This window comes from Mastomys coucha, unplaced genomic scaffold (assembly GCF_008632895.1).
Source record: "Mastomys coucha isolate ucsf_1 unplaced genomic scaffold, UCSF_Mcou_1 pScaffold15, whole genome shotgun sequence".
Lineage (NCBI taxonomy): Eukaryota > Metazoa > Chordata > Mammalia > Rodentia > Muridae > Mastomys > Mastomys coucha.
Window position 1 is genome coordinate 116,743,578 of NW_022196897.1, and position 13,564 is coordinate 116,757,141.

General features: G+C 47.8%; 1 protein-coding gene across 2 annotated transcripts in view; it reads left to right on the top strand.

Annotated features, from left to right (window-relative positions):
• The window catches only part of Cdc25b (cell division cycle 25B), a 12,068-nt gene extending 9,384 nt beyond the window's left edge, over positions 1-2,684 (top strand). For both annotated transcript variants that reach the window (XM_031371945.1, XM_031371944.1), the window contains 2 exons: positions 1,137-1,248; positions 1,404-2,684. In XM_031371945.1, coding sequence (XP_031227805.1) covers positions 1,137-1,248; positions 1,404-1,544 — 253 coding nt within the window. In that variant the 3' untranslated portion in view covers positions 1,545-2,684. The remainder of the gene's footprint in view (positions 1-1,136; positions 1,249-1,403) is intronic.
• The last annotated feature ends 10,880 nt before the right edge of the window (positions 2,685-13,564 follow it).

Below are 13,564 nucleotides of genomic sequence, written 5' to 3' on the forward strand. Positions count from 1 at the left end.
AAAAAAAAAAAAAAAAAAAAAAAAAAAGGCCTGGTCTACAGCGTGAGTTCTAGGACAGCCAAGGCTACTCAGAGAAACCCTGTCTCGAAAAAAAAGAAAAAAAAAAGTTTATATGGAAAAACTTTGCCTATATGTATGTGTGTAATCCATATGCATGCTTGGTGCCTACAGACATCAGAAGAGGGCATTGGATCCCTTAGAGCTGGTGTTATTTATGGTTGTGAACTACCATATGGGTGCTGGGAGCTGACCCTAGATTCTTTGTAAGAGCAATAAGTGTTCTTAACTACTTGAGACTTCTTTTCAGCCCTTGGCCCTTTATATATATACACACACATATGTATATGTATACACACACATATATATTGTGTTTGTATGTGTGTGTATGTATCTTTATATGTTGTATACATGGATATCCATGTGTGCATAAAAGTACATGCATGTGAGAGCCAGAGGAGAGCCGTACACACTCTGCTGTATACTCTACACCTAATTCCCTTGAGACAGGGATTCTCACTGAACTTGAGCTTGAGGTGGTCAGCCTAACTCCAAACAATCCTCCTGGTTTTACCCCCAGTCCCAATGCTGCAGTTACAGGCTTTTTCTCGTGCTGGAGATTTTGAACTCAGGTCGTCACGTTTACTCAGCAAGAGTGAACTCAGGTTGTCACTCTTACCCACCAAGCTACCTCCCACCCCTACCTTTTATTTTGAGACAGGTCTTCCTAAAATCTAAGCTGGCCTTAAGCTCTTTTTATAGCTTAGGCAGGTCTTGAACCTATAATCCCTCTGCCTCAGAATTCTATGTAACTAGGATTACAGACTTGTACCACCAGGCCAGGCTCTGAGTGGATCTTGACTGTGTCAACCTGTCACCTCTCTTGCTTCCTCTTTCCTGGGACATGCCATAGAGTGCTGTAACAGAGGTTATGAAATAGCCTTCCAGAAACAGTGGCCACCCCTGGTTTTACTCTGCCTTCACCCCAGTGTCTGCTACCTAGTAGACAGGCTTGCCTAGTAGGTGACATTCCTGTGCTGAGAAGCCTGTGCACTTAGAGGCTCTTAAAGCAGTGTGTACAGGGCATGGTCTCCTCCTGACATGTGGCCTGCCCTGAACCTCCTCCCATGCTGCTCCAGGTGCCGCTTCATCAGGGAACGGGACCGTGCAGCTAACGACTACCCCAGCCTGTACTACCCTGAGATGTACATCCTCAAAGGCGGCTACAAGGAGTTCTTCCCACAGCATCCGGTACCATGGGTGGGATGGCCACAGCTCTCCTGGGCATGGACTGTAGGAACAGGATCCAACTAGGCTATAGGCCCTACCCATACCCCTACCCCCAGCCTCTAGAACTTACTCTTTCTCCCAGACTGATGGACTCTCTTCATCTTCTCCTCCTCTAGAACTTTTGTGAGCCCCAGGACTACCGACCCATGAACCACGAGGCTTTCAGGGATGAGTTGAGGAACTTCCGCCTCAAGACACGCAGCTGGGCTGGGGAACGGAGCAGGAGGGAACTCTGTAGCAGGCTGCAAGACCAGTGACGAGCCGGCCCCAGTCCTGCTGCCATCCTTACCTCTTGAGGCTTGGGAGCCAGTGGTTCCCATGGGCCTATGAGGCCACCTACCTGCTAGAGGCCTCAGGTGCTATAGGGGGGTGGGGGGATGGTGTGGTGTCACATCTGTCTGCCCCTGTCCTCGATTTTCCTGTCTCACTCCAGTAATTTTCTGTGTCTTGATACTGACTCCATCTTAAAGAGCTGAACCTGATGGGTGGATATCAGCTGAGAGGAAGTCGGTTGTGTTCAGTGGGAGCCCTTTTACAGTCTTTTTTCCTTGTTTGTGTTAACCCTTTGTCTTCCCCCATTCCGGGGAGAGCTCTTTAGGAAGAGCTCAGTAGCTTCTTGCGTGGCCTGGAGGCAGGATGCTCCTCTGCTGCGTAAGGCTGCGTCTGCTCTCCTCTCCTGGCCTCTGCATAGACACCTCCATCCAAAGCATGAGTACTTGATTTTTCCTTGTCTTACCTGTAGCTTTCATTTCTATCTGTCTGACTTAGCATGTTTCAGGACACACTGACGGCTGGGGAGGCTTCCTGGTACAGCTTGGAGCTAGAGATTCAAATGTCATTTACTCATTAGGCCTGGCTTTTGTTAGCCCAGAAAGGGACCTTCTCCTTTAAGGCTCCCAGGGCTAGAGCAAAGGCCTGATTCAGGTGCCTCTGGGAGCCCCATCCTCACCACTGTGAACCCCAGAGCCTCACCGGTCAGCACTTGCTGCTGGGCAGAGGCCCAGTCACTGACCAGCTTCACTTTTTGATCCTTCTCTGTCCTTCCCTGTCCTCCTTTCCATATCTGGTGCAGAAGACCTCTCGTATGCATGGTTTTTCTGTGGTGTTGTACTAGTGACTTGAGTCATGTTGGATGGTCATGGATGCACAGTGCCTTGTACACGTGGATGCACACAAACTGGGTAGAAGTATTTTGGTAAGCATGTTGGCCTAAGGCAGGAGTGTATGTGTGCATGTGAACAAAGTCTTTACACTCAGCGTTTGGGAATATTAAAGAAGCATTGTTATTTGGGGGGAAAAAAAGCAACCTCTGAGTTCAGAATCTACATATGCTGGAAGGCCCCAATGAGTCCTCTGTTGGGGCCTTGGTTTAATAAAGCACTGAGCAAGTTGAATAATCTGTTTGTTCTACGGAGTGGCTGACAAGACCATAGCAGACTGGATGGTAGGATGGGGGTAAAGGCAGACCAGTGGAGGGGGAAAGACTTCCTGGGGGAGGGGCCTTACACCTCATGCTCTCTTCTGAAGTTTTTCGTACTGTCTCTGGTTTTTTTTGAAATGGAGGAGAGGTCTTCTCCCTGTGTAGCTCAGAGTGGTGTCAAACTTGTGGCTGCTGTCTTGACCTCTTTAATGCTGGGGTTGTAATCATGCACCTCCGCTCCAGCTCCTAGCTGGTGAGTCTCATGCATGACTCTCCGACTAGGGCTTTGGATCTTCCCTCCCCTCTCCTCTCCCTCCCTCCCCCTCCCTCCCCCTCCCTCCCCCTCCCTTTCCCTCTCCCTGTGCTACCCAAGCTCTCTTGAGCTCACCCTTCTCCAAGCCTGCTCTTAGTGGTAAGAGTGACTTCATCACACCTCGAGGAATTGCCAGTGGTTTCCATTGTCCTCCGGCTAAACTGCAAGGATTATGCCAGAGTCCTTAACATTTAGGTCTTCCCCAGACGTGTCTCCTCAGAAGAGCAGAAAACAGTCAATTCGAATGAACCAAGCCTCTCAAGAAAAAAAAAAAATAATGAAACTGGGTCTTATTATGTAGTCCTGGCTAGCCTAGAACTTATGATGTGGACCAGGCTGGCCTCAGACTCCTAGAGATCAGTCTGTCTCCGCCTCCTGAGCTAAAATAAAGGTGTGTCCCAGCCTGCCCTGTGCTAGAAATCCCCCCCCACCACTTTTAATACCAGTGCAAATGAGCTCTAAGTATGAGCTCTGTGATTATAGGCCCTTTTGAGCAACAGGGCAGCCAGGCTGAGGTATGACTCAGTGGGTAGGAGGTAGTGATCCAGAGTGCATACACCTCCGGTATGAGTCTCATTTTCTACAGGGTTTGTTCTGAAATAGATAGAGCAATGATTATCTGCCCCATTTTGCAGTTACCCTTGGTCTAGAGTGCCCTGGACTGCACAGAAAATAGGCTGTGTTGGGCTGTGGCTTTAATGGTCTAGGCCCTGGGCTTTGTGGATGGAGAGAGGGTCATGAAAGATTCCTCACTAAACAGCATCTATCTGGGTTAGAACTCACCTCAGAAAAAGGCACATACTGCATATACAAGAAAATCGGCCAGGCGGCGCACGCCTTTAATCCCAGCACTTGGGAGGCAGAGGCAGGTGAATTTCTGAGTTCAAGGCCAGCCTGATTTACAGAGTGAATCCAGGATAGTCAGGGCTTCACAGAGAAACCCTGTCTCGAAAAAACAAACAAAAAGAAAAATAAAAAACAACAAAAAGAAAATAGGTGAGGGACAGGAAACTCTAACCGACTCTGAACCCAGGTGTTCTGGTGTCACAGAAAAGCAACCAGAAGCTCTGAGAAGGCACTTACCTGCCCTGAGGAGACGGCAGACCGAAGCAGAGACAGTCTAACCTACCCAGGACACATCAGTCACCCGCACCTTTGAGAGCATCAGGGTGGCAGCCGGGGTCAGGTTACCTTGCTCCTGCTATCCTCTGTCTATCTTGTCCCTGGACTGGATGGAGCCTGTCAAGCCCAGACCTCATGCAACCTGGTGATGTCCCTATGTTGCGGGACAAAGCATTTCCTGGGGAGAGGAAATACACTTGTCCTATTGCTGCAACAAAACACCATGGCCAAAGCACCTTAGAGAGCAAAAGGGTTTATTTGGCTTACACTTCCACAACACTGTTCATCATCAAAGGAGGTCAGGACAGGAACTCAAACAGGGAGGGAACCTGGAGGCAGGAGCTGACGCAGAGGCCATGGAGGGGTGCTGCTTACTGGCTTGCTTCCCATGGCTTGCTCAGCCTGCTTTCTTGTAGAACCCAGGACCACCAGCCCAAAGATAGTACCATCCACAATGGACTGGGCCCTCCACCACTGATCACTAATTAAGAAAATGCCCTTTGCCAGGCAGTGGTGGCGCATTTCTGAGGCAGGTGGATTTCTGAGTTCGAGGCCAGCCTGGTCTACAGAGTGAGTTCCAGGACAGCCAAGGCTATACAGAGAAACCCTGTCTCGAAAAACCAAAAAAGAAAAAAAAAAAAAAAGAAAATGCCCTTCAGCTGGATCTTAGACATTTTCTCAATTGCAATTACCTTCTTTCAGATGACTCTAGCTTGTATCAAGTTAACATAAAACTGGCCATGTCTACTCACCCCAGACAGCAAACCCACAGGTCCAACTTAGTGACCCAAAGAATTTTACTGGGGTTACTTACAGGAACAGAAACGACTCAAAGACAATGGCATCACCAAGGCCCAGCCAGCATGGGTAACAGTTCACAAAGGGTAGGAAACCTGGAGCTCACTGCACAGCTGGCACACAGCTCAACAGGTGTGAGCACGGTGCCTCGGTTGGTATAAATTTCTTCCAGGCAGTTCTTATCTCAGTCTTCTTTGCAGCTTTTTTCCTCTCAAAATCTTTTTCTTTTTCTTTCTTTTTTTTCAGCTCAGTATCACTTTTTCTAAGAGGGAAACTCAACTTTTATCTATTTATTTCATTTTGGTTTTCTCAGACAGTTTCTTTATGTGGTTGCTGTCCTGGCGTTAGCTTTGTAGATCAGGCTGGTCTACAAAGAGAGATCAACTGGGACTAAATGTGTGTGTAATCACCTCCTACTCCTACCCCTGACTCAGCTTTTTTTTTTGTTTGTTTGGGTTTTTTTTGTTTTTTGTTTATTTTTTTATTTTTTTTCGAGACAGGGTTTCTCTGTGTAGCCCTGGCTGTCCTGGAACTCACTCTGTAGACCAGGCTAGCCTCGAACTCGGAAATCTGCCTGCTCCTGCCTCCCAAGTGCTGGGACTAAAGGCATGCGCCACCATCACCTGGCCTTTTTTTTTTTTTTTTTTTTTTTTTTTTTTTTTTTTTTTTTTTTTGAAACTGGCAGGGAGGGGCCTAGTGAATCTGCTTAGTTTCAGGGACTTCCTGGAGATATTTTGAGTTGTTCACTTCTTGCTTAAGGAGTTTCTGAGCAAGATGGAAACTGTTAGACAACACCCTGGTCATGTGGGTCCCCACTTAAGCCATAGTCACAATAGTAGTCATGGAGTACTTTGTATGCTATAGACACCTTTAGACAGTCTGTCTTCTCATTCTTCATCAAGAGACATGCAGCATATTTTATCCAAGAGCTGAGAGGTGGAGGGAATGCAGAGAGCGTTGGTAAAGACTGGAGGTAGAAGTTCTCCCCAAGACAAGTCTTATTATTGTCATGCAGGCCAAAGAAGGCAGGGATCGTAGCAATCATGGCAGCAATCTTGGGTTTGCCTTTTGGCTTCTGCCTTCCCCAGGATACACCCTGCCTTGGGAAGCTGAGGTGAGAGCAGAGGTGCTTGCTATCACCTCCCCAGGGAGGCTGCTGTGTTCCTCTTAAAGTGAAAACATGGGGCAGGAGGTGAGGCATTTAAACTCCTGGGATGCCAGCCAGTCATGGTGGTTTTGCTGGGATCAGGGCAGTCTGGAGCTCCAGCTTGCTGACTAACCAGCACGGTCTGAAGATCTTATGGTCTCCTGCCTCCACTTCCCCAGTGACAGAATTTCGGCACCTGAAGTCAGGATAAAGACTAGATGCTAGAACTCAGCTTGCTTTCCCCTTTTTATGTAGCCCAAGCCCCGAGCCTAGGGGATGGTACCACTCACAGTAGCCAGGTCTTCCCACCTCAATTAAGCTAATTAAGACAACCCCCAAATGGCATGCCTGGAGGTGAATTTCCTATGGCTGAATTTCATTAGACTAATAATTGAGGTCAATCACTAGAGGCAGCCAAATTCAAATCAATGTACTCCTGGTCCAGTGAGAAACCCTTTTCAAAAAATGAGGCAAAAAAACAATAGAGGAAGGAATTGGGCATCCACCTCTGGTCTGCACTTCTGAACACATGCCTAGGAGTACACACACACACACACACACCAAAAAAAAAAAAAGAGTAACAACAAAAGGGGTTAAACAAATTATCATTTTTGTCTGAATTAATTGTTATTTCTGTATAGCAAAAAGTGCAGGTAGCTGTCAGAGCTGAGCCCACAGACCCCAGTCTAGCCTAGACAGGGATTTAAGCAATACAGACTCAGCCTAGTTTCTGACCCTTTGATGCTGCAAGGTGAGTTAATGTTAATCTAAGGTACACTTTTCCCCCTGCAGAAGGTCCTTTGGGCACCTAAGACTCTTGGATTAGCTGTTTGTTAACTCTAGGTTAAACTCTTCTGATGACAATAGCCCTCATGCCTCTAAAAAGCATTTCTTAGAGTTCGTCACCCCTGAAATTGAACACATGGACATCCCACTTTTCACAAGCAATGAAGCTATTGGTACACTGTGTCTGGTGGCACACCTATGATCCAGAGGATAGCTGCAAATTTAAGGCAGTCTGTTCTACAAGAGCGAGTTTCAGGCAACTCAGAGCAAGACAGACCCTGTCTCAAAAAAGAGAACAAATAATAAAAAAAAAGAAATCCAACCCCACCCATTAAAAACCAACCAACCAAAAATCAAACATAAAACCTGTTGGTCCTGAAAGAGGTTTGGACAGAGAAGTCCACAGGCACATGAAATCTGGGAACAATCAGATGACTACTGAGTCATACTGGAGAGGTTGCTGCCCTGAGGGCAAGGGAACCTGCTGTGGTATGAGATCCTGCACAGTCACAAAGGCCAGGTAGCTACAGTACCTGTATGGAGGAAGAAGCATGCCTACCCTCTCCGCACAGAAGTTGTGTGGATGCCAAGGAGCTCCACCCTCAGCCCACACTGATGTGCACACCCAGGGGTGGGGGACGGGGGTGGCTGCAGCTGCCAGGTTTGGAGTCAGCAGGTCTGGGGTAGAGAGAGGGAAAGGGAGCTCACGTGGCTGAACTTAGACTGCCCCGTGCAGCCTCCTGGCGTGCAGCCCTACAGGAAGTAAGGCTGTTTGAAAGAACAAATCACATACATCTTTGTCCTCCCCGGCCAGGACCAGGACCACTTCCCTGACAGGAAGGCTTGAGGGAGGCTCCTGAGGTAGGACTGGGAGTGCTGGTGAAGAAAAACATCCAATTCTAGGCAAAAAGGCAGTTTCCTATGACTGGCTCGCTGGCTGGGCAGTGGTAGGGTAGCTGAAGGTGTTAGGCCTTCCACAGACTTAAGGGGAGGGAGCTAAACCAGCTTATGGGGTAGCTACTAGGGAATGAGGGAGGAGAAACCCAAGGAGTGTAAAGAGACAAGCTGAAGTCTACTGGCACATATGTCCAGTGACACATTGGAATAATTCAGTCATCTCCTTAGGCCTCTATTTCCTTATCTGGGAAAAAACAAAACCAAAAAACCAAGGCTAAGGAAGTCCCTGGGGTTGGAGAGATGGCTCGGTGGTTAAAAGCACTAGCTGTTCTTCCAAAGCACCTAGATTTGATTCCCAACACCCACGTGATGGTTCACAGGCTTCTGTATGTCCAGTTCTAGGGGATCTGATACCATCTTCTGGCCTCTGGGGGCTCCAAGCACACAAGTGATGCACAGACATACATGCAAGCAAAATACCCATACACAGAATAAAATTAAAATAAAGCCCTTTCATAGGACTAAGGATGGGCTCGAGTGAGTAGACGTACAAGATGCACACAGCAAGGTCTGCCTAGAGCGAGTGCCACCCAGAGTCCCACTGGCTATTGCTACTAAGGAACAGTGTGGAGATGAAGACAAGATTAGGGGTGAACGGACGGGCCTAAAAACATTTAGCTAAGGGGGCCAACCTAAGGCTTCCCTCTCCTTTGTTCACCCGGACAAGCCCCTGGGTGACAAGTACCCGGGTAAAGCCCAGCTTTGGTGTGCAGGTGGTGGCTCTTCTGCTCCAGTCTTGGCAACACATGGCTTGGGGGGAAAGAGTATGGAGAAAAGCAGCCCCTGTGACCCAAGGGAGACTCCCAGCACAAGGGCAGCACAGGGATGTGGAGCTCAGCCAGGTCCAAACAGTGCCTGAGTTCTGCCTTCTTTTCTTAGGGCAACTGTAATCAGCTCAAATTCAGCCCACACCAATTCTAGAAAGAAAAAAAAATCACACAATCCATCCTTCTGCTAGCTCTTATCAGGAAGCCAATAAAGAAAAACCCCCTGCCTGAGGCTGGCAGATCCCACTGAACAGCCCTTCCTACATCCAGGTGCAGGTAGTGATAGCCTGAGGTCCCTTCAAGGGTTCTGTAAAGATCACCAAGGAGAGCTTCTGGCTCAGATGGGACTGTGTTTGAAAGGGAGCCATCCACCGCAGGTGTATAGCCTGAATCTGGAGATTGGTAGAAATGTCTGGGAGAAGCAACACAGCTTACCAAGCTTGGCTGCCCACCAGCAATTCCAGATGCAGCCAGAGCGGTTGAAGGTGAGATCCACTTTCCCATCCAAGTCAGCCGTAGCTGCTTCCTGCAACATCCTAGCAGTGGGCACCAAGGGAGTCCAAACAGGAACCACAAGCTACTTGCTACTAGAGAGTGGGAGCCGGGGTGGTAATGGGAAGAAGGGATCCGTATTGGGGATGCAGCAACCCTTAACTCAGAGGGCCACTGAAAAAAAAAGCAAGGCTGGGGTGTATGGAGTAACGGAATCCTCTACAATCCAAGAGGAAAGACAAAGTGTGGCGTGTAGCTCTCGGCCTCATCTAGGCTGAGAGGCTGGGTCATGGATCCAGCCCTGTATTCCTTTCAAGCTCCTCTGGTTTTGTGGTAGTAACTTATTATATTCTGTTCCCTCTCAGCTCCTCTGCCTATTACACACACACGGAATCCCATGTGTACCCAGCCCTGCCTCAGGTGCTAGGCTAATGTAAAGCCCACACAACCAATATGTAACACATTATTGCCCCAGCCTACTCAGATGACCCTGCTTTGTTCTCAGGGGAGGCCCTATAACCCAGTGGCTGCCCTGTCCCACCCCCATACCATCTCTAGTCTCTGAGCTGCCATCCATAGCTGGCATAGCAGGGTTAGGAAATGTCTTCCTCATCTTCCTGTGGATTTCTGAGTCTCTACTAGGTGCTAGGCTCCCCTCTGCTCACTTCCCATGCTGCATCAGTTAGGGGCACTCTTGGCCCCACGCGAGGGAACCCTGAAGTGGTTTTATCACAAAAGCATATGTGGTCATCATGTGGCATGACCACAGCACTTCCAGGTCCCAGGCTGCTCCTCCCCTCACTGTCTACAACTAGGTCTTTCCTCCTCAGTGGTCACGGACGGCTGAGGGTTGCAAAAGGTCAGAGAATGACACTGTAAGTCCCCTTACCTAAACAAAATTACAGCTTAAGAACTGTTTATTTTTATGTGTGTGTGAGTGTTTTGCCTTCAGGCTTGTCTGTGCATCACATCTGTGTAAAACTACAGGTCTTTTGAAGCCTATCTTAGGTGGTTTCTTCAGAGCCAGAGGGAGGAATCTGGTCCTTGAGATAAAACAGGAAGGCTTTGAGAGTCTGAATCTAAAAGGACTGGCTTCTCCCACTGTTCGCATTTGCTACAACTTGGATGGTAGGTATTACCTCCTCTATGCAGTCTCCGCAGATTGCCACTGCAGGGTCAGTGCTTGGATTCTTCCCATTGGTGAATTGTTACTTCTCTTTCTTAACTCCCACTTGCTGCGGCTACTGCACTTGCCCACACAGAACCTGCTAGAAGGACCCAGAGGACAATGATCAGCTCAGGAATGGATAGGAGACTTTCCTCTTCCTCCTGACTCCCATTTCAAACAGTGTCTTGTGTAGCTCAGGCTGGCCTCAAATTTATTATATAGATGGAGGCTGACCTTGAACTCATGATCTTCTTACCTTCACCTCCAAGGGCTGTAATTACAAGCATTTGTACTTGTAAAATGCTCTCCCCCAAGTATAAGAGCCTCTGTCTTCAACAGAACAGCTGCGACTCTTTTTAGGAGACCCCCCCCCAACATCAGGCTTGTTGACTGTTGGCATTCCCATAGGGAGTGGAGAAAGGCCTGAGCCAGTGACATCCTGATCAATCAAATGTGTATTTTGTTGAGGACTCCAAGGCCAAATGACTCATAAGAAATTAGCAAAGCCATTGCCCTTATGGGCCAGGCACAAGAGAATTGGCAAACCTTCCCTGAGGAGTCAGTGTAGGTGGTGGTGCATGCCTTTAATCCCAGCACTTGGGAGGCAGAGGCAGACAGATTTCTGAGTTCGAGGCCAGCCTGGTCTACAGAGTGAGTTCCAGGACAGCCAGGGCTATACAGAGAAACAAAACAAACAACAACAACAACAAAAAAAAACAACTTTGAACAGCATGTGCAAAGACTAGCAATTCTGGCTTCCTCCACTGGATGTGTACAGCCTGAGACTCCTCACCTACATAGACTGCCAATGAGATTAGCCAGCCCCTCCCCCTGCGCTCACCTAAGAAATAGGCTGGGGAAACTCATTTTTTCCCCAAGTCAGGCTCTGGTGGAATCTTCTGTTGTTGTCATGCTCTACGCAGAAACAGTAAACATTTGTTTGTGTATCCCAGGGAAAGCATTGTTGTGATGGTAGCAGTGTTGCCTGTTCTCTCACATCATGTCCACCCTTCACCATCTTGTTCAGGTTCTCCCCTCCTCTCTTCCCTCCATGCACACACTATGGGAAGCAGAGCGTAGGATCCAAATACTTAGCAATATGATGTGTGACTTAGTCATCTCCCAAATAATAGACTATGCCCAAGTTTCTTTCCGTATTATAAATCTAACCCATGTCTGACCCATGTCTTGTATTTCTCTAATGCCAGGGATGGATTCTATTACATCCTTAGTTTGTTTGTTTATTCATTTATTTATTTTTTATTTATTTATTTATTTATTTTTGGTTTTTCGAGACAGGGTTTCTCTGTGTAGCCCTGGCTGTCCTGGAACTTACTCTGTAGACCAGACTGGCCTTGAACTCAGAAATCTGCCTGCCTCTGCCTCCCAAGTTCTGGGACTACAGGTGTACACCACCACTGCCTGGCTTATTTTTATTTTTTTAATTTTATTTTCCCCTTATTTTTGTTTGTTTGTTTGAGGCAACGTTTCTCTGTGTAGCCTTGGCCATCCTGGAACTCTCTCTGTAAACCAGGCTAGCTTCAAACTCACAGAGATCTGCCTGCCTTTGCCTCTCAAGTGCTGGGATTAAAGGTGTTCGCCACTACCGCTTCTCTTATTTATTTTTTGAGAAGGATCTATGTACCCTTAACTGGCCTCAAACTCACAAAGAGCCACTTGCCTTTGTCTCCCCAGTGCTAGGATTGAAGGTGTAGTGCCTGGCTCTTAGCTCACTTTAAAACCAAAATTCAAGGCAGGAGCAGATGGATCTTTGAGGATCTCAAAAAAAAAAAAAGGAAAAAAAGAAAGAAAGAAGGAGGAAAGAGAGAGAGGTGGGGGGAAGGAAGGAAAGAAGGAAAGAAAGAATTCAAAGTAAATTATTATTTCAGTGGGTTTGCTAGGTGGCAAGCCCATTGCTAACATGAAGTAGACACTGTTAGGCTGGCTGCTTTTGATCATGTCTGAGTTGACATGCATGCATGTTTCCAGGGGGCCCAACAGACTCTCTGAAGCGAAGGTCAGAAGAGGCCAATGGCCACAGGGAAAGGATCTCCCAGGGTACACCCACATCAAGTGAGCCCTCCAGGGATGCCTGTCCTAGCACTGACCAGGGAAGCCTTTTGCTGTACCTCCTCAGCCTGGGTCCTCCAGTGGCCTCCAGGGTACTGGCTCAGTATATTCTTCCCCCCACACCCCACACAAGGTTAGTTTCCAGTGGTTTGGGACTTGATACAGACTGTCTGAACGGTGAACAGAGGCCAGGATATCATGTTCCTAATGCCAAGAGACCTCTCTGTCAGTTCTTTGCTACAATTTTCTGGCAGACATGAGGCCTGGCCCAGAGTGATAGGGACTGGGGACCAGGAACTACTGCCAGGAGTGGAGCAAATGTCACTCCCTAGCTCTCTGATTTGAGGCCCCACTCTGCCTGGACCCATCCTTTTCTCTGCGTATTTATGTGTTGCACCTGAGATCAAAACACCCACTGCATAAGCAGTGCCTGTCCCCTGCAAACTGCCCTAGTTCTTATGGCCTAGAGGACGCAGTCCTTCATGGGGGTCTTTCTTCAGAACCCTTGCCTGTGCCACTCTGATCTTTCTTTTTGTCCTCAGACACTATTCAAGTGATTGTAGACCTGCCTTACTCCTGACCTTGGGGAGTGAAGACAGGAACTATGGCAGAGATGTACTCACCCTACGAGAGACAAAAGTTTAGAAAGGGAAAAGAAAAGGAAGGGGGGATTGTAATCTGAGGGAGCAGCCCTGGTGCAGACTTTGAAGCACAGAACACTTAGAAAGCCTAAGGAATTCCCATGCTTTTCAGAGTTAAAGGAATGTGTGTGTTCCAAACACCTCTTGGGCCATGTTTTCAGTGCCTGGTACTACTTGGTTCAAATGTTATGTTTTTGTTTGTTTTGGTTCGGTTTTTCCAGATAGGCTTTCTCTGTGTTATAGACCTGGCTGTCCTGGACTCACTTGGTAGGCCAGGCTAGCCTTTAACTCACAGAGATCCCCCTGCCTCTGCTTCCTGAGTGTTCAGATTAAAGGCATGCAGCACCACATCTGGCTCAAACTAGTTTTAGGTTTTTATTTATTTATTATTATAAATAAGTACACTGTAGCTGTCTTCAGATGCACCAGAAGAGGGCGACAGATCTCATTACGGGTGGTTGTGAGCCACCATGCGGTTGCTGGGATTTGAACTCAGGACCTGCAGAAGAGTAGTGGGTGCACTTACCAGCTGAGCCATCTCACCAGCCCGTTTTTTTGTTTTTGTTTTTTGTTTTTGTTTGTTTGTTTGTTTTCGA